Source organism: Tauraco erythrolophus, chromosome 14, assembly GCF_009769465.1.
Source record: "Tauraco erythrolophus isolate bTauEry1 chromosome 14, bTauEry1.pri, whole genome shotgun sequence".
Lineage (NCBI taxonomy): Eukaryota > Metazoa > Chordata > Aves > Musophagiformes > Musophagidae > Tauraco > Tauraco erythrolophus.
Window position 1 is genome coordinate 21,296,961 of NC_141478.1, and position 18,336 is coordinate 21,315,296.

The 18,336-nt window shown below is 58.5% G+C and overlaps 2 protein-coding genes across 2 annotated transcripts; both read right to left on the reverse strand.

The window, feature by feature from the left end:
• Positions 1 to 4,776: 4,776 nt before the first annotated feature.
• Positions 4,777 to 6,868, reverse strand: CPLX3 (complexin 3). The gene is made up of 3 exons (XM_086620539.1): positions 6,708 to 6,868; positions 6,272 to 6,359; positions 4,777 to 5,001 (listed from the first exon to the last, which is right to left on the reverse strand). Exons 1-3 carry the CDS (start codon positions 6,866 to 6,868, stop codon positions 4,777 to 4,779), a joined length of 474 nt encoding a protein of 157 aa, XP_086476665.1.
• A 7,336-nt stretch (positions 6,869 to 14,204) lies between these two features.
• Positions 14,205 to 18,336, reverse strand: CSK (C-terminal Src kinase). Its single transcript, XM_086620536.1, has 12 exons — positions 18,288 to 18,336; positions 17,838 to 17,951; positions 17,239 to 17,351; positions 16,808 to 17,027; positions 16,348 to 16,441; positions 16,194 to 16,259; positions 15,995 to 16,094; positions 15,775 to 15,865; positions 15,473 to 15,546; positions 14,803 to 14,998; positions 14,522 to 14,608; positions 14,205 to 14,387 (listed from the first exon to the last, which is right to left on the reverse strand). The coding sequence occupies exons 1-12, from the start codon at positions 18,300 to 18,302 to the stop codon at positions 14,205 to 14,207; spliced, it is 1,353 nt and encodes a 450-aa protein (XP_086476662.1). The 5' UTR covers positions 18,303 to 18,336.

Here is an 18,336-nt window from a genome sequence, read left to right on the forward strand (position 1 = left end):
CCCCGGGGTGTCAGCGCCACGGGGGCTCACCCTGGGGCTCCCACCCCCGGAGGGTCCCATGGGTGGGTTCCGTCTGCCCCCTCCGCCTCGACCGTCTGCTGCCACAACCTCCCCTGACAGCATCGGGCGGGTTATTCCACTCTAATTCCCTCCGCTGGCTGCGACAGAATATTTTTATCCTGGCACTGGGCTCTGGCAGAATTTTCCCCCACTCTCTGCCAGCCACATACGTCTCTGGCCTTTTCAGCTGGGTGTTTCTTCCACCTCCCAAATTCTTCTGGGAGGACCCCGAGCAGATGCGCAGCCCAGGCCCCCAAAACCATGCCAGGAGCACCAGGCTGATGGTGATGGTGGCAGGCAGGGGGTCAGGGCCGCTGCCTGCACCCACCCTCCGTTGTGCCTTTCTCGCCCAGCAACTACCTCCAGCACCCGATTGCGCTGTCCCAGCCCAGCCGTACCCCCCATCTCGCTGCTGGAGCACGGGGAGGGTCGAGGCTTTCGCTCCCTAAACCTGCCCGTGCTGGAGTCTGGCGGGTGCTGACTGCGTTCGTCATTTGTGTCCTGAGCTGTGACAGTGCTCAGCAGGGACTGGGTGCTCGTGCCGGCTCCTCCGCCGGGTATCATCAAGTAAAATGGATGAGGAGCAGAAATCACTCATATCATCGATAACCTCCCCGAAAAGCAGAGCCTGGGCGTCCTGCCTGCTCTGCTCCTCAGGGCTCTGACAACCCCAGTATCCAAATGATGTTCCCGGGAGCGCCCCCCAGCCCTGCAGCAGTCACTTACCCGGGTGCTGAGGGCCACCTGCCCTGTAAAGCAAGGGGCTCGTCTCCATAGCTGCTGTATTTCAAGGAAATGTAATTTATTGTCTTTAATAAACACTTATTTTGGTTTCTCCAGCTTCTCTGGTCTCAAGTTTGTGCTTTAAGACCCAAGGGGGGGGTCTCTAGCCAAGCCCAGGACCAAGAGCCAGCCTGGGTGGCCTGGAGCCACTGGGAAGGGCTGGGGACCCCTCATCCCTGTCCCCCTGCCCAGTACTGGGGCCAGGGGTCCTGTCCTCTCCCCCAGCCAGTGCTGGCTGGCAGTGAGCCACCTCCCTGGGGACAGCGGCAGCCAAAGCAAGGTTTGACCTTATTTTCGCTTCCCTTTTTTTTTTTTTAATGTGTGTGTGTGCGTGTAAAACATGGAGCAGAACATGTAAGATTACGTAAAATCACATTTCTCCGATAGATTTTTGTGGCAGGTGAGGAACGGCTGGGCTGGGGAAAGGCGGAGGGGCTGGAGCAAAGGATGGGGTGATTTTTTGGGGGATGACCCCCTCACAGCTCCTCCCGAGGCTGCCTTCACCCCACATGCTGCCCTTTAACGTGGTCTCTTCCCCCCCCCAAACCACCCACCAGCCTTTAGCCCTTCACTGGCTGCTCCGGAAAGCTTCCCGGGCAGATGTGGCAAGACATTTCCATGTCTGTTTTTATTCTTTTTATTATTATTATTCTGAGCAGAGATTACAGCCTGAGGCTTTTAAAGAGCTTTCAAACCCCCTGCCCTCCCCCGGCCCGTGGCTAGCGCAGAAGAGCCGCCGGCCACGGCTGAACCGGCTGGCCGCGGCAGCCGGCGCGGATAATCGCATCTGCCTTTCCGCTCTGCCGAAGATGCGCTCGAATCCGGAGCCTTTCGAAGCGGGAAGAGGTTCCGGCAGCTTCCCCGGGGGTGGCGGAGCTCGGGGTGGCCCCGGCTTCGTGGCGGGTGGGGTGTGTTGGGGAGGGGGGGACGACGCGAGTCTTTTCCGCATCAGAGCTCACGGATGTCACCGCCGAGGGCTGGAGGGAAGGAGGCACGAAAGGAGCAGTCCCCGCTCTGGCGGTGGCCTCTGTCACTCGGGGTGGCTTCGGCTGCGAGCGCTGCCGTTCTCCGGCCACCTTCTCCCATCGGTGTCCCGGCAGAGCCCGATGGGAACATGTGCCAAAGCCATCCTGCGTCCTCATACCTTTGCCAAGAGTTTTTTTTCCCGACCTGGAGCTCATGGAATGGGTGGCTTTTGGCTCCGGATTGTCACCCAGGACCAACACACGGGATTGTCACCTTCCCTTCAGGCTACTCGGTGATGGGACTTCGAAGGCTCAACGGGAAAGAGGGGTGGGGAAAGCTGGCGCAACGTGCGGAGCCGATCCTGGGCTCTTCCCTCTTCTCTTTAATCCGGATTAATCCCGGGATCTGGACCAGCAGCACGGCACCGCTGCGGCGGGACGGACGGAGCCATCCCTCCCCGCGGCACCTCGCGGGGAGGTTTCATTTGCCCCGTAGGTTAGGGAGTTATATTGGGCTTTATAGCATAGAAGAGGAAAACAAAATATAGATTTTTCTTCTTTAATCCACACTAATTCCTTTCTTCGAGGTTTTTTTTAGCCGGTGTGTTGATGCCCGGAGCGGTCGTATGGCAGGCGGGCAGCCGGGATGCTCGGAGATGCCGGCAAAATGGGAAGCGTCTCTGGAGGGGGAGCAGAGGACAGGCAGGAGCGGGGGGGTGGGCTGCCTGTCCCCCGCTCCCTCTACACCCCATCCCAACCTCTCCTCGGGGCTGTGGGCTCCGGAGCATCCTCGGAGCTCACGACGCTTTACCGGGAATGTTTCATGGAAGCTTTAACGCGTGGCGGTGCCGAGCGGGGAGAGTGAGCGCCGCTTGTTTTTCACATGCCTGGGAGGGGTGGGGGGGTGTCACGGTGCCTCCTAAAATTAAACCCATGGAGCTTCACGCGGCCTTGACGTGGCGGCACGTGGGCCGGGAGCGAGAGCGGAACGGAGCTGCCTCCGTCTGTCTGTCCTGCCAGCCAAGGTGGTGGCCGGTTTCTTCTCGGAGGTGAGACAACCTCTGGTTTTGGAGGGGATCAGGAGTTTCTCGGGGTTCCCTGGTCCCCACAGGGTATTACCGGGGGGGACTGGGGGCACAAAATAATCTCCTGGCTATGCCAGGGACCTTTGGTCAGCCCAGCAGCCCCAAGTATGGATGGATCCAGCTGTCATAATGATGCTAATTAAAATATATATATAAATAGCAATAATAATAATTTTTTAAAAATAATAAAACAATAAGAATAATAAAAATAAGGATGATAATAATAATAGTAGTAGTAATCCCAGGTTCCCAGCACCTTCACCTTGTATTTTCCTGGATGACCTAACCCCCACCTCACCAAAGCAAATCACGGTTAATCGGCTCCGTCGGGATTCAGGCCGGTAAATTCCCAGCCTGTGCCAGCTCTTTCCAGGAAGGCCGGTTGCAGGAACCCACTGGGATGCTGACAAGCCAGAGCTGCTCTGGTTCCGAATCACACCTGGACTCGTCACAGTAGAGACGTGTCCTTGCTCAGAGCAGCGAGTCCGAGGCGGGGAGCTCGCCCGTGATCTGAAGGCTTTTTACTAAAATAACCCCAAAAATCTGAAAAATGCACGTTTTGTCTCTCGGCACCCCTCGGGGCACCCCGACAGCTTTGTCAGGAAAGGACTGCTCAAGGAGAGAAAGAAATGCATAGACATCTCCTGGTATTTATTCCACCGGTATAACAGTACCATGGCATGGGGATGGCACAGGAGGTGGAGAGACACTCCACGGAGCACAGCACACAACCACAGCACGACGGAGGAGAAGGAGGAGGAGGAGATTGGGGTGGGTTATTTTTCCTTTTATCACTTTGTTCTTCTCCTGGAAGGAACAAGGACACAAGTGGATCCTGCCTCGGAGAGAGAGGGGTCTACTACCACCGCCCCAGAGAAGGGCTGGTGTGGGTTGAGATGAGCTCCAGGAAGGGGTTTTATTCCTCTCTGGCAGGAATTCAAGGCTTTATCCCTCTGGTCCTCAACACATTCACCCTCCACAACTTCCCATTGGGCTAGATGGGATTGTATAGCAGGTCCTTCCCCATAGAGAAGGTCCTTCCCGATAGAGAAGATCCTTCCCCATAGAGAAGGTCATTCCCCATAGAGAAGGTCCTTCCCTATAGAGAAGATCCTTCCCCATAGAGAAGATCCTTTTCCATAGAGAAGGTCCTTCCCATATAGAGGATCCTCTCCATATAGAATATCTTTCCCCATATAGAAAGTCCTTTTCCATGTAGAAGATTCTTTTCCATATAGAAGATCCTTTCCCATATAGAAGGTCCTTCCCCATATAGAAGACCCTTCTCCACACATCAGGTCCTCTGAGAGGTGCCCTCGAGGGCAAACCAGTTGGTATTTCTCTCTTGGAGGGGATGTTCCCTCCCACGTGAGGAGTCAGGGATGCGGGGCAGGGCATTTCCCTTGGCAAAGCAAATCGGAGCCTCCTTGGCTCGGTCGGAATGTGTAGGCAGAGACACGGCGTACGGCCACCGCCGGAAAGCCTGCGCCTTCCCACGCCGGCGTGCTTCAATGACACTCCAAGGTCACTCGGGACCTGCCTTCCCTGCAAAAATCCCCCCCACCCCAGGCTCTCGCTGAAGACACCCACTGCCACGGGCACGGGAGGAGGCGTTGGGGTCGGGGGGGGACACATGGGACATGCTGGCTCTTTGCTCTAACCTCAGACCGGAGAATGAAACGCAAACCACACATCAGGGACAGCTGGGGCGGGGGCTCGAGGCTTCACATGGCTCGGAAGGAGGACCCGGCTCGCACCAGGCAAGGGTGACAACATCAGTGGGGTCCCCACCGCAGGCAACAGCCACCATCAGACCCTTGGCTGCGTCCCCTCCCTTCTCCCCCACCGTCACGTTGACGGGGACGGGGGGGGACTCAGCCAGGTCACATCACGGCGCATTTCTCAGCCGATTGCTTCAGGTCCTCTAGCGTGGCCGAAGCTTTGTCTTTCAAGGAATCAAGGTCCAGGTTCTGGATGTTGCTGAGCTGGCCGATGACCGAGTTCTTCTCTTCCTCCTCCTCGTTGTCCTGCTCGATCATCTTGGCCAGCTCTTTGGGCAGCTCCACGTCACCTCCCACCAGCTGGATCTGGTTGTCATCCGTTTCGTTCTGAAATGGGCCGGGACAAGGTCAGGTTTGGGGAGAAGGGGGATTCTGGAGGCACCAAAAGGCACATGCCAGGGCTGCAGGGCTGGTCCCTGGGGCTTGGAGTCATCCTCGTGCCGTCCGGTAGGACGCGGACCCAGCAGGCACGGCAAGAGCCGGGACAACAACCCGAGCGTGCCGGCATCGGTGCAAACGGGCTTTCAGGTCCCGGTGGGGAGGTTTGGGTGCCCAATTAAGCTACGTGGATGTTTAAGGACTGAGCCCACCGGAGATGGGGGGGTCAGCTCCGCACCGGAGAGCCACGGTGGGGCTCAGCGAGAGGCAGCCCGGCTGACAGGCAGGATCAGGAATGAGCAGAAGAAACTTGTCGAGAGATGAGAAGGGACATGTCAAGCCTGAGAAAGCAGCGAGAGGATGGTGGGGGTGGGGGCCAGATCTGACCGAATCCTTGTTTCCCCTGGAGAAAAAAAATAATTCTCTGTCTCTTTCTGCCTTTTCTGGCTTTTGGTGGGTGGGTGGGGGGAGAAATTCTCCAGCTGTTCATTTTACTGGAGGTAAAATAAAAGGGGTGTGAGAAGCAGTGGGGTGGGCATCCGGGCTGGCTGAACGATATCAAACGATCTGAACAATATCCCTGGGCTTAGCTGACCTTCCCGGACTAAAATTAGCTCCAATTTAGACCATTCACCACTGAAAGAATAAAAAAGGGGGACTTGGGGGCGGGGAGGGAGGAAGAGCTTGTGGCAGTTCCAAGAAGGGCTGAATTATCCCCTGATTAAATTGTTTCTAGTGAATCGTTTATCGGGCAGAAATTCCAAAATCGGAGTTTAACTAGGGAGCCTTTGCCAAATAATCCGGGGAGTGGAGCTGGCTAATCTAGCTGGGAAGGAGTCACTTGGGCTCCGCTCCCGGCTGCGGCGCTGGGGGTCTGGGCTGAAGGTGGATTTCTCTCATCCAGCTGGATTTTGGGAACAAAAGAGAGGAAGGGGGGGACTAAGCAAGGCAGAGGGGGGGTGTCGGGGTCCCGCCATTCGGGGCTGGTGGCTTGAGGTGCTCAAGGGTGCTGGGAAGGGGCCCAAATTTGGGTGGAAGGATGTGTTTTAGGGTAATTGATTTACACTTGGGCTTCGTAGCTTCAAAAGTCACCCAGCGAAGAGGGTCCAGCGCCCCTTCCCCTCCCTGTGGGGAGTCCCCCCATGGCCCCACCTGCCAAGCCCCCTCCCAGGAGGGTTACGCTGGGGTTCAGCTCCCTGTGTCACCCCTCCTGCCGTACCTTGGGGAGCCTGTACTTGTCTCGGAAGTGGGAGCGGACGGTGGCCCTCTCCGCCTTGCGCTGGGCAAACTGGGCATCTCTCTCCATCCTGTGGACCACACCGGGCACTTACCAGCAGCTGGTGCTCCCCGGTTCCGAGCATCTCTATCCCCCCTCCTCGCCCCCCAACCCGGGTACCTCCCATCTTCTCTGCAAAGTCCCGGTTCCCCATTTTCCTCCCCCTCCCCAGCGCTGCCTGAAAAGAGAAAACAATCCCGTCTCCCGGGTGAGGAAGAGGATTAAGGGATTAGGGGGTTCATTAAACTCCCTCCTGGCACTGCCGCCCCCAGTGCTGTTTCCCCCCAACCCGCCCATGCATGGGATGGGGAGCCTCCCATCCCTCGCCGGGACCCTGGGGGTCCAGCTCACCCCAGTACCCATTGCTGGTTGAACTCACTTCTCCTCCACCAGCTGCCGTTGATATTCCTCGTATTCCTCCCGGGTCATGCCCTGCGCCTCGGCTGGAGACTTCTCGCCCTCGCTCTTCTCCTCGCCGCCCAGGCCACCCGTCAGGTTCTTCAGCTGCCCCCCCACCATGCTCTTCACCATGAATGCCATGGTCACGGACCCAGGGAACCCACGGACTCGGGGTGCACCAGTGCCAGGGAACCGGGGTGTGGAGTTACTGCGGAGCTGGGGTGCCGGGGGAACTGGGGTTAATGGGGAGATGGGGTCCTGGGGTACAGAGGAGCAGGAAGATGGGGATGCTGAGTTACGGGGGTGGCCGGGGAACTGGGCTGAGAGTGAGCCGGAGCACCAGGGCTATACTCGGTGCTGAGGTGTGGGAGCAGGGAGTTATTGGGAAGCTGGGGTGTGAGTTCCCAGGAAGCCAGAGCGCGGGCTTATTGAGGAGCTGGGGGCAGCGGAGCCGAGTTCCCGGGATGCCGGAGTACCAGTTTCCCTGGATGCCAGAGTACCGAGTTCCCGAGGATGTCGGAGTACTGGATTATTGAGGAGCCGGGGTGAGCAGAGCCGAGTTCCCGAGGATGCTGGAGTACCGTTTTCCCGGGAGACCGGGCTGCAGCGGCGCCGAATTCCCGAGGATGCCGGAGTACCGAGTTCCCGGGATACCGGAGCACCGGGATATCACGGATGCTGGAGTATCGACTTCTCGGGATACCGGGCTACAGCGGCGCCGAATTCCCGAGGATGCCGGAATATCGGTTTACCCAGGAGCCGGGATTCTGTAGAGCCGAGTTCCCGGAGAGCCGGTGTGTCCGGGCTACCGGAGATCAGCGGGGTCCCGCCGCCGCAGCGCCCATGGTGGGGCCGGGCTGAGAGGGGAGCGGAGCGGTCGGAGCTGCGGCTCCGGGACGCGGCCAGCTCCGGTGTGTGCGCGGCGGGGGGGCGGGCGGCGGGGGCCGGGAGGGAGGTGGCATCGCCTCCTGCCCGCCCCTCGCCGCCCCCCTACTGTCCCCCTCGGTATAGAGGCGGAGCCGGAGGAAACTTCAACCAGAGAAGGAGCCCCCCCACCCTGAAACCCCCAACCCCGTTGGCAACGGGACACCAGGGATGGATGGATGGATGGATGGATGGATGGATGGATGGATGGATGGATGGATGGGGGGGGTACCATGAGCCTTATCCGACCCCCACCCAGCCACCGTGTCCTCATCTCCTCTTGTTTGGGGCCAACTAGAGAAGAGATTTCGTCTGGTTAAGCCCATCGAGGAGCAAATTGATAGAAATCAATGTTTTTTTCCCCATTCTGGTCCCCGTCCTTTGGGTCCAGCTGAAGGGAAAAGAAAAAAAATGGGATTTATCGCTCCATAAAAGCCATATGTAGTCTAAACCGGTCGCAACCGTTGTTTGCTTGTAGATCTGAGAGCTGGCGCATCCAAAAGCTTGTTCCTCTCTTTCCTAGCACTATTAATGACATTAATTAATTCTAATAAAAGCTGCTCTCGCTCCCCACAAGCGCTGCTGTACCAGAGCCGGCCCACGTGGTCGTCGGTCACCTAAATCAAAAGGCCGAAGGACGGAGCAGGCATTGATTTCGTTGCATAATTCCTTTGTGTCCCCCCCTCTCCGGCTCTCCTGGCTCCCATCTCACCCCCCGTTCCCTCTCCCACTCCCACTATTCCCTCCTCCCACAGCCGTATTGAGGGCCTTGGGGAGGGAGCAATTAATGGCATCGGAAAACGTACCTCCCTTCCAGATGGCCAGCCTGGCTTTAACATCCCATTTCTCCCTTTTTCCTTCTCCGCTCGCAAAAAAAAAAAAACCAACAAAATACCACGCGCGGATCCGGCTTGCGGGAAATCATTTCATTTCTGAAATTTAAAGACGATCTCCGCAGATTAAAACAGTGGAACAGCTGGGAAGCGATAAAGGGAACAAGGGAGGGGGGATTGGCCCAGCTTCTCCCTTCCCCCCGCTCCCTTGCCCAAGGTAGCACCGGGCAAAAATTGATCTGAAAAGGAAATTTTATTTTTTTTTAAATAAATAAACTCATGTATTTTTCTTGGCTAATAACTCGGGCAGCAGTTAGGAGCTCTGCAGACCCCCCGTTGCCAACAGCTCGTTCAAGTTCTGGCTGTCAGTTGGACGAGGACCGGATGCAAAAGAGGCGGAGAGGAGGAAAACCATCCCTGCTCGCGGCCCGGAGCCGCTTCGCCCTCGGATGCGGGGCAGCTCCGAGCCGTGGGCGAGTTCAGAGCAGAGTTCAGGATGCGGCTGGTCCCAGGAGCTTCGCTCAGTCCCGATTTCTATCTAAACATTCCCTAACAGTAAGAGACTTGAAGTCAGGACCGATTTTTTCCGGCTGGGTTAGATGGGTCAGCTACCCTGTAGCCTCCTTGTCTGAGAAACTAAGACAAAACAGCTCTTGATGAGCCAAGATGTTTGGCCAAAACAACTAAGTGAAAATTGGCTGCCGTTACCGGCAGCAGCTGGACTCGGTCACTCGTGGCACGGTTGCTCGCTCACCGGGAGAAGGACATGCCCCACGGAGAGGTACCATGAGGTTGACCTTGGTGGCTTTTTGCAGCCCAAGATGGTTGGGCAACTGGTTTTATAGGGATGGAGGGAAAGGTGAGGTCTTGTGGCTTCTGACAGTTCTCCCGTCCCTCTCGTTGGCTTCTTCCCCTTCTTCCTCCTCCCGTTGGCTTCTTCCCATTGGTTCATGCTCCTTCCAGAGCATCCCAGCTGGAAGTGGAAGGCTGAGGGTAACCTGAGGGTGCGGAGGGCCGTTGATCCAGCCCGCAGCAACACTTCCAAGGGGCTCGATTTCCCATTGGCTTTTCTTTGGGTGGCTGAAATCTTTCTTATCCCCCCGAAATATATTCAAGGAAGAATGACTCATCCTCCCTGCCAGGCCTCTAACCTGCAGTAATGAGATGTAAATCCTCGCATGACCTATTATATTAGCTTATGCTATAGCACACATCCGCGTGGATTAGGCGGGAGGAAGACGAAACATCCTCCAGCAGCAGCCAGCCCCGGACAAGCCGCTGGAAGTTAAGAGGATCCGCTCTCAGCGCCGACACCTGATCGGAATCGGATGTGAACGCTCCCTTTCCCTTGCCACAGTGATCGGGGATCGTTTCGGCTCTTCTTGCCAGGAAAGGGGAGAATCAACCCCAAAACCACACCCGGAAGCTCTCCCCTCTACCAGGCTTTCAGAGGATGCTCTGAAGATCCCTGAAATGAGCCAGGATTGCCCAGAGTGGCTGGTTCTTGGAGTCATCCCGTAGATCAGACATGGGAGGGGAAGGGGCTGCGATCTGGTCTTTGACAGCCCCAAACCCCAAAACACAAAGGTTTAGATCTTTGCAGACCCTGAGTAGGTTGAGTTTTCATCCCGGAAAGACGTGGGAGGGGAGGAAAGGAGGAGGGGATGCTAAATAAAGCCGGGAATCTTCCCGCCGGGAGAAGTCGCGCTCGGCGGCTGATTGTCACTTCATGTGATGGGGACAGGCACCGCAAAGGAGGGGGACACCCCGGAGCGGCATCACCTCTGCCCTTCCCGCCTGCAGCTGGCGATGCTCTGACAGGATGGGGGGACAGGGACATCCAGGTGTTCCCAGCTCAGCCAGAGCCGTGGGGACGAGGCGCAGTGACATCCATCCCGCCGCGGTGACATCCGGAGCTGAGTATCTCCTGGGATTGCTCCTGCCTTGGGGACAGCGGGGCACATCCGTCCCCTTTCTTTGAGGTCTCGCCAGCAAAAAAAAGCAGCCACTGGTTAAGCCTCGATGCTAATTAATCTCAGCTGAAATGTGATTTTTTTTTTTTCCCCGATGAGTGTACGTCGCGTGTCCGTGTGTCCTCACCGGCGCAATCAGCTTCTCGGTGTGAACTCTCTGGCTGTAGGGAAGCGACTGTCACTCCGTGACGGCTGTTGCAGAGTTATTAAGAAAGTGTCAAAGCGCTGAGATTTGGGGAAAAAAGCAGAAGGACCTCAGAGGGGAGTTATTACCCTTCTCATTAGATATTAAGCTTTAATTATCGTCAGAGCGAGCTCTCCATCACAGAGGCTGTATGTGACGTGTTACCGAGACATCCCCCCCCCCAATTCCCCCCAAACCCCCTCGTCCCATCGTGACGTCCGGCCACGGGCTGCCCAGACTGGGAATTTCTGAGTGGAGAGATTTTGAGGGGGGGTGTGGGATGGGAACGGTCCTGCCAGAGCTGTGGGCGAGGGGATGTACAGCTTGTGCCCCGGGGGGTGGGAGGGTCTAGGGCGGGGGGTCTGGGGGTGCATTAGCAGAAGAGGAGAGGAGCAGGGCATGGCATGGATCAGGGTGGTTGCGATCCCTGGGAGGAGAGATGCTCGTTGGGGTGGCGAGGAAGAAGAGGGAGGTGGTTGGGGTGGGGGTGGGGGGGCGAGGAAGGAGGAGGTGGAGGGGGCTCCCACGGCAGAGCCTGCACCCAAGCAGTGACACAAATAGAGAGGGACAGACACGTAAGAGCGTGTAAACAGGCACATGGGGACACCATGTGCGGCTTCGCTGCCGGTGGCGGAGCACGAGCCCGGAGCGACGGCGCACGCCAGCCCCGACACACGTGCGACTGCACGCGCGCGCGTGGAGTTACCCCCACGGGGGGAATATTTTTTTTTTTTTTTTTTTTTTCCAGCCTCGCCACGGTTTCCTGGAGCGCTGGGAAGGCAAAACCAGAGAGTGGAGCCAGAGAGGTGACCGACACCGCCCGGCGATGGGAACGGCTTTGGATGTCACCCTAAAAATAGTCCCCGTGAGAAAAGAAACGGTGCCCCGGTGTCCTTCACAGAGAGTCTGGGGTTTATTTGTACGGGAGGGGAAGGCTCGCTGCAGCTCTGGGATACGAGGGAGGCAGCAGGCAGGGACTGGGATGTGGGAAAGGAGCTCGGGAAAGGCCAGAGGCAAAGGAAAGAGCCCTGACGGAGAAGGGCAGGGACAGGCTGCATGGAGAGGGAGCTGCTGGAACTGGAGGCTGAATTTTCTGGAACTTTTTAAACCCCGTGTCTCTGCCCTCCTCCCATGCCGTACGGCAAAGGTGATGGGAGAGGTGACGTCGGTCTGTGCCGTGGCACGGGCACCCTGGCATTGGGCAGCACTGAGCGGCGTTGGGTGGTGTTGAGCCTTATTGGGTGGCATCAAGCAGCATTGGGTGGTGCTGGATGGTGTTGGGCGGCATTGGGTGGCATTGGGTGCATTGGGCAGTGTTGGGCAGCATTGGGTGCTGTTGGGCAGCATTGAGCAGTATTGGGCAGTGTTGAGGAGTGTTGGGCGGTGCTGGGTGGCATGAGGCAGAGTTGAGTGGCATTGAGTGGCATTGGGCGGTGCTGGGCAGTGTTGAGTGGCTATGAGTGGCATTGGGCAGCATTGAGCAGCATTGGGGGACATTGGGTGGCATTGGGCAGTGTTGGGGAGTGTTGGGTGTCATTGAGCAGCATTGGGCAGTGTTGGATAGCATTGGGAGGCGTTGGGTGGTGTTAGGTGGCATTGAGTGGCATTAGGTGGCATTGGCCTCACAGACAGCGGGAATCATTCCCATCCTGCTGTTGCCCACGATGATTCACGCCACAAACCCAAGGCAGGATGGGAGCTGACACAGCTGGGCCCAGTGCCCATCTCATTGCTGATGGCAGAAGCAGGAGGAGGAGGAGGAGGAGGAGGAGGAGGAGGAGGAGGGGGACACGTTGTGAGCCAGCACCCGAGAGCCGTATTAGCCCTCTGGGTATCACACAGGAGCCGGCAGCTTGTACCCTCTGCCCACAAGAGCGGTGGGGTGGGGGGTGCACAGCCTGCTGATGGGTTCACAGATGATGGAAATGGCCCCAAAATCCCTGGGAAGACACTGCTCAGTGGGGCACAGGCTGTCCTTGGCCACACATCCCAAAGCAGCAGGACCCCGAGACAGGAGCCAGGAGCAAACAGCCCCATATGGGGGAAACTGAGGCACGGACAGCGGCAGCAGGAGGGTTGAGTCCACCTCGTCACAGCGGGTCGAGCCCTCGCGTGGGGCACAGGGAGCCGTTCCCCAGGGAATTCCTCCAGCTGTTCTCTCCACAAACATCCTGGGGGACGCCGAGGATGTCAGTGCAGCTCCAAACCCCCCCCCAAACCCCCTCCCTCTCCTCCCCACAGCCCCAGAGGTCAGCAGCGTGGTGCTGTTCGGAGGATAACCAAAGTTTTGGATCAGGATTTATCTGTTTTTCCCCCCCATGGCTGACATCTACCCACAAGGCGGCGGCGCCGAGCGTTCCTCACCGTCTCCGAAGCCCCGTTTCTTGCAGGCTGCGCCTGGAAATGACTTTAATCTTCGTAAGCCCCCAAAAAGTAAAGCTGCTTATGCAGCTGGGGCTGGTGGGAGGAACGGGGAGGAATGGGGAAGGGGGGGGATGAAACCCTCCAGCAGCTCAAGCACCGTCACATCCCTGTCCCATACCCTTTTTAGCAGGGCAGGGAATGAGGAGATCCAGGGATCAGCCCCAAAAGCATCCCTAGATACTCCCCCCCAGCCTGGTCCCAGCAGCTCCAAGGATGGAAGATAAAATCTGGTTTAATCAACCACCCAGTTTGGTTTTTATGACAGTTTTTAATCTCACAGTCGGTAGCGTTACATGAGAATAAAGCACTGGACAGGACTGGGGGAAAAAATAATAATAATAATAATAAAAAAAAAAAAAAAAAGGCCTCTGGAGACAGCATGCAAACATTGCGACGAGTTTAAAGCAAAACAACCCGGAAAAAAAGAATAAAATAAAATAAAATTAAAAAAAAAAAGCGTCTCGCGGGGACGCGGCTGCGCTCTCCCGCCCGGGCGGCGAGTCCAGCGTCTCCCCTTTAACCATCACTTCTGTCGTTTGGGGTTTCTTTTGTCGTGTGTCCGTTTCATTGGCTTATTTCTTTTATTATTATTCTTCTTCTTTTATTAACCTTCTTCTCTTTTTTTTTTTCCTTCTTTTTTTTTTTTTTTCTTTTAATTACGTTAAAAAATAAGATTCGTACTTTAGTAAAACGCCCGGCGCTCAGCTGGGCCCTGCTTGAAATAATAAAAAACAACCAAAAAAATAAACCACCCACCAAAACAAAAAACCAAAACCAACAAAAATCCCCCCCAAAACTGAGAAAACAAAACAAAACACCAAAAAAAAATAATAACAAAACAAAACAAAACAAAAGAGCCTGGGAGACCAAAATCCCCAAAACGTAATGGGGGAAAAAAATAATAATAATAATAATAAAAAAAAAAAAATAAAGGATTGATTTGGAAGTTTGGAAGCGACTGGGAGAACTAGGGGGGTGGGGGGAGAAACACCCCCCCAGGGCTCCCTCCCAGCTGCTCCCAGTGCCGGGGCTGGGCAGGGGGGGGTTACCCACCCCCTGGTCCGTGTCCCCCCCACCCCAGCGTGGGTCCCCTTGGGCTGGGGGGTGGGTGCCCCCCCCCGGGGGTGGGTGCCCCCCCCTCACAGGTAGAGCTCCTTCTCTTTGATATGCACTAGCTGCTCGCGGAGCTGGCGGAAGGCCGGGCGGTGGCCGGGGTCCAGCGTCCAGCACTTTTTCATCACCTCGTAGACCACGGTGGGACATCCGTCGGGAGCATCCATCTTATAGCCCTTCTCCACCCGGGGCACCACGTCCTTCAGGGGCTGGTGGAGGGGGGACACAGGGGATGGGGGTTAGGATGCAGGGGTGAGGGTCCTCTCCCTTCCCAAATAGGGGTTTGTGGCCCCCCCACCCTAAACAGCCTGGGGAGAGGGGGGTGCTCCTGCTCCTCACTTACGATTCTCGGATAAGGCACTCGCCCGAAGGAGTAGATTTCCCAGAGGAGGATCCCGAAGCTCCACACATCCGACTTGGTGGAGAATTTCTGGGGAGGCGGGGGGGAAGAAGCCCCATGAGCGGGTGCAGGTCTTCCCCACCCTCAGGGCAGCTGGTTTTTGGGGTCAGATGGCTCAAGCACCATCTGTGCACGGAAAATCTGGAGCAGCCCGGGATGTGCCCACTTCCTCCAGCCTCCACCCCATCCCCAGGGAACCTCAACCTCCTTCTCCGCTCACCCACCTTTTCTCTAAGTGCTTCTGGTGCTGTCCACTTCACCGGCAGCTTCCCCGTGTCCTGCGTGGAGGAGGCTTCCTTGGTCAAGCCGAAATCGCTGACCTTGGCGATGTTGTCCTCCGAGACCAGGACGTTCCTCGCCGCCAGGTCCCGGTGGACGAAGTTGTTGGCTTCCAGGTACTCCATGGCTTCACAGACATCTCTGGTTGGGGTAGGGGGGAGAAGGGGGTTAGCTGGTGGCCCCGAAACGCCGGTGGGGCACAGGTCGGGGTGGTGGGTGCAGGTTGGGGTTGGTGGATGCAGGTCAGGGTGGTGGACGCAAGTCGGGGTGGTGGGTGCAGGTCAGGGTGGTGGGTGCAGGTCGGGGTGGTGGGCGCAGGTCGGGGTGGTGGGCGCAGGTCAGGGTGATGGGCACAGGTCGGGGTGGTGGGCGCAGGTCGGGGTGATAGGTGCAGGTCAGGGCGGTGGGCACAGGTCAGGGTGATGGGGGCAGGTCGGGGTGATGGGCACAGGTCAGGGTGATGGGGGCAGGTCGGGGTGGTGGGCGCAGGTCGGGTTGATGGGTGCAGGTCGGGGTGATGGGCGCAGGTCGGGGGGGTGGGTGCAGGTCAGGGTGGTGGGTGCAGGTCAGGGTGGTGGGCACGGCCAACCCTTGGTGCCCCACTGTCATACTTACAAAGAGAACTTCAGCAGGCAGTCTGCACCCAGGACCGACCGCCCGCGCGACCGCAGGTAGTCTACTAGGCTGCCCTGGAGAGATGGAGAGACATGGTGCCACCAGGGCATCCCAGGGGATGACATCCCTCCTTTGGAGCCAGCGCTGGGGCACGGAAGAGCACTGCCACCCCCAAACACCATGGTGGACCCCCAGGGAGATGTCACCCAAGTTGGGATGACCCAGCTGGGTCCGTCAGGGTGAAGTGTGGGGATGATGGGGGCCAAAGCGGGAGGGCAGGTGCCCGGGGTGGGGGGTCTCACCTTGGCCATGTACTCGGTGACGATGTAAAGGCCGCTCTTCTCCTCCACGATCACCCCCAGGAGCTGCACCAGGTTGCTGTGTCGGAGCTGCCTGCGTGGTGCAGGGGGGCTCAGGGCCAGGGGGTCGGGGACAAAGGGGTCTCCCACTGTCCCCACGGGGCTTCAGGGATGGAGGTGCCCCCTCCCTCACGTCGTGCGTCCCCCCCCAGGTAACACTCACGTCATGACGGACGCCTCGGCCAGAAAGGCTTGAGCTGTGGCGTCGTTTTTAATGCACTTCACGGCGACTTTGTTCCCCCGGTAATCCCCCAGCATCACGTCTGTGGGCCAGGAGAGACAGGTGACGGGTGGGGAACGGGTCCCCTCATCACCCCCCCAGCCCTTCGGGGTCACCACGGTGTTGGGGCCACGGGGCTCACCTCCGAATTCCCCTTTGCCGATGATCTGCAGCAACGTGAGGTCCTTCATGTTGAGGGCCCAGCCGCCTGCGGAGGTGGGCGAGGGAAAGGGAGAGTGAGGGAGGGGTTCTGGAGGAAGGGGGGGGGTCCCCAGGGAAAGGCCACGGTCACTCACTGCGGGAGAACTCGTCCTGCGCCGCCACCGTCCCCTCCATCACCTTGGGTTTGATGAGGCGGGTGCAGAGCCCGTCCGCGTCCGTGGTGTAATGCTGGGGGGGGGTGACGGGACACACGAGACGTGGGTGAGAGGTGAGACCCGCCCCGCGGGTGAGGGGGGGTCTCCACAAAGGCGGTGCCAAGCTCTGAGATCCCACCAGGTGGCAGCACCAGGCTGCGGATGGGATTGGGGCACGGGGGGTCTCGGGGGGGGGTCCCCAGCCCTCTGTCCCCTGCTGCCCACCCAGCCACCACCTCCATCCCCAACAGCCCCAACCCACAGAAGGTCCCACCACCTCTGCTCCGACCCTCACGCACCCTCCAACCCCAGAACCTATCGTGTCCCCCCCACCCAAAGCTGGCCAAAAGGGGACAAGAAAGAGGTGGCACGTGCCATGGGGCGGGCGAGAAGACCTCACCTCCACCAGCTGCATGAGGTTTTCGAAGTAGACCTCCTCGTCGATGCTCAGCTTGCTGGAGGAGTAGATGATGCGGTAGTGCTCCACCTTCCCCTCGCAGCTGACGCACAGCGTGTAGTCCCCGGGGTAGTTGGTGCTCTCCCGCACCAGGAACAGCCCCGTTTCGGGGGGGTACAGCAGCCGTTCCGCCTGCTCCCGCGTGATCTTCCCGTGGAACCACCTGCGACGGGGCGCGGGAGGCACGTTGAGGACCAGGGACGTTGAGGGGGTGACAGGGATGAGATGTGGCTCCTTCCGCGGCGTCCTGCTCCCCAACCCGGTGCTCAGCCCCCTCTGTGCACCCGCCCTCCCCACGGCTCCTCCAGCCCGGGGGTCACCGCTGGCTCCGGGACATCAAAATTCCCCATCGGGGGGTATCGGCGGGTACTCACGGCATGAGGCTGAGCTTGATCCCAGCCTTCACTCCTTCCCGTTTCTGCACGTAGTTAGCAGGGATGATGCCCTCCCGGCCCACCTTGTTCTTCGCCTTGTACCAGTTGGGGTCCTGTGGGGACGGTGGAGATGTCACGACAAGCCCCCGCCGCGTCCCCCCACCCCAGGGACCCCGGCACTCGCCGTGGGCAGGGTGGGGTGGGCAGGAACGGTCACAGGCAGCGCTTGGGCTAATAAATCCCGACGCTGGTAGCCCTTGTGACCCCTCACCCAGGCTGTGGGGCATCCCAGAGCCCCCTTGACCCCTGGTCCCTCTCTTTTGCCATCCCCCCGGCGCCAAACACAGCGTTGCTCCTTGACTCCGAGCCTCTCCGCTCCCTCCTCCTCCTCCTCCCGGGAGGCACTCGAGATGCGTTTTGGAGAAACCTTAACTAACGAGGCCGTGGATTTAATTAACGGAACACGTGGCCCCGATTCCTGCCCCGCTGACTCGGCGTGAATCCCAGCGGGGATCCCGGCGGCGCGGCAAACGCTGCGGTTGTGGGACGGAGGGATGCTCCTGGCATCTGGTGGCAATCCCGGGATTTCCTTGCCTTACCTTGGTGACGGCGACGATGGTGAGGACGTCTCCTTTGCTGAAGGGCAGGTCCTGCTCGGCGGTACCGTGGAAGTTGTATTTGGCGATACATTCTGTACCGGACGGCCAAACGGCCTGGCCGGGGGAGAGGGATGGGGTGTCAGAGCCCACCCGGGCACATGTCCCACCCACAGCGCCCCCCCACCCACAGGCACTGTGCTCCCGTCCCTCTGATCCAACCCCAGATGGGATTCACTTAAACCAGAAGCAATTTGGGGCATTTTGGGCAGCGCTGGGAGCTCAGACGGTGGTTTTCAGCTGGGATGGGGAAAGGGATGGCGGGGGGTGACACAAAACGGCAGGTCCCCATGGTGCTGGCCTCATGCCCCCTGGCCAAGTGTCCCCATGTCCCCTCCGGAGCCCTGGGGTGGCCGGCTCCATCCTGGCCTCTCCTCTCCACCTGCTGCTTACCTGCATCCCTGACATCTTCTCTGGAGGTTGGGGAGGGGGGGGATGAGAA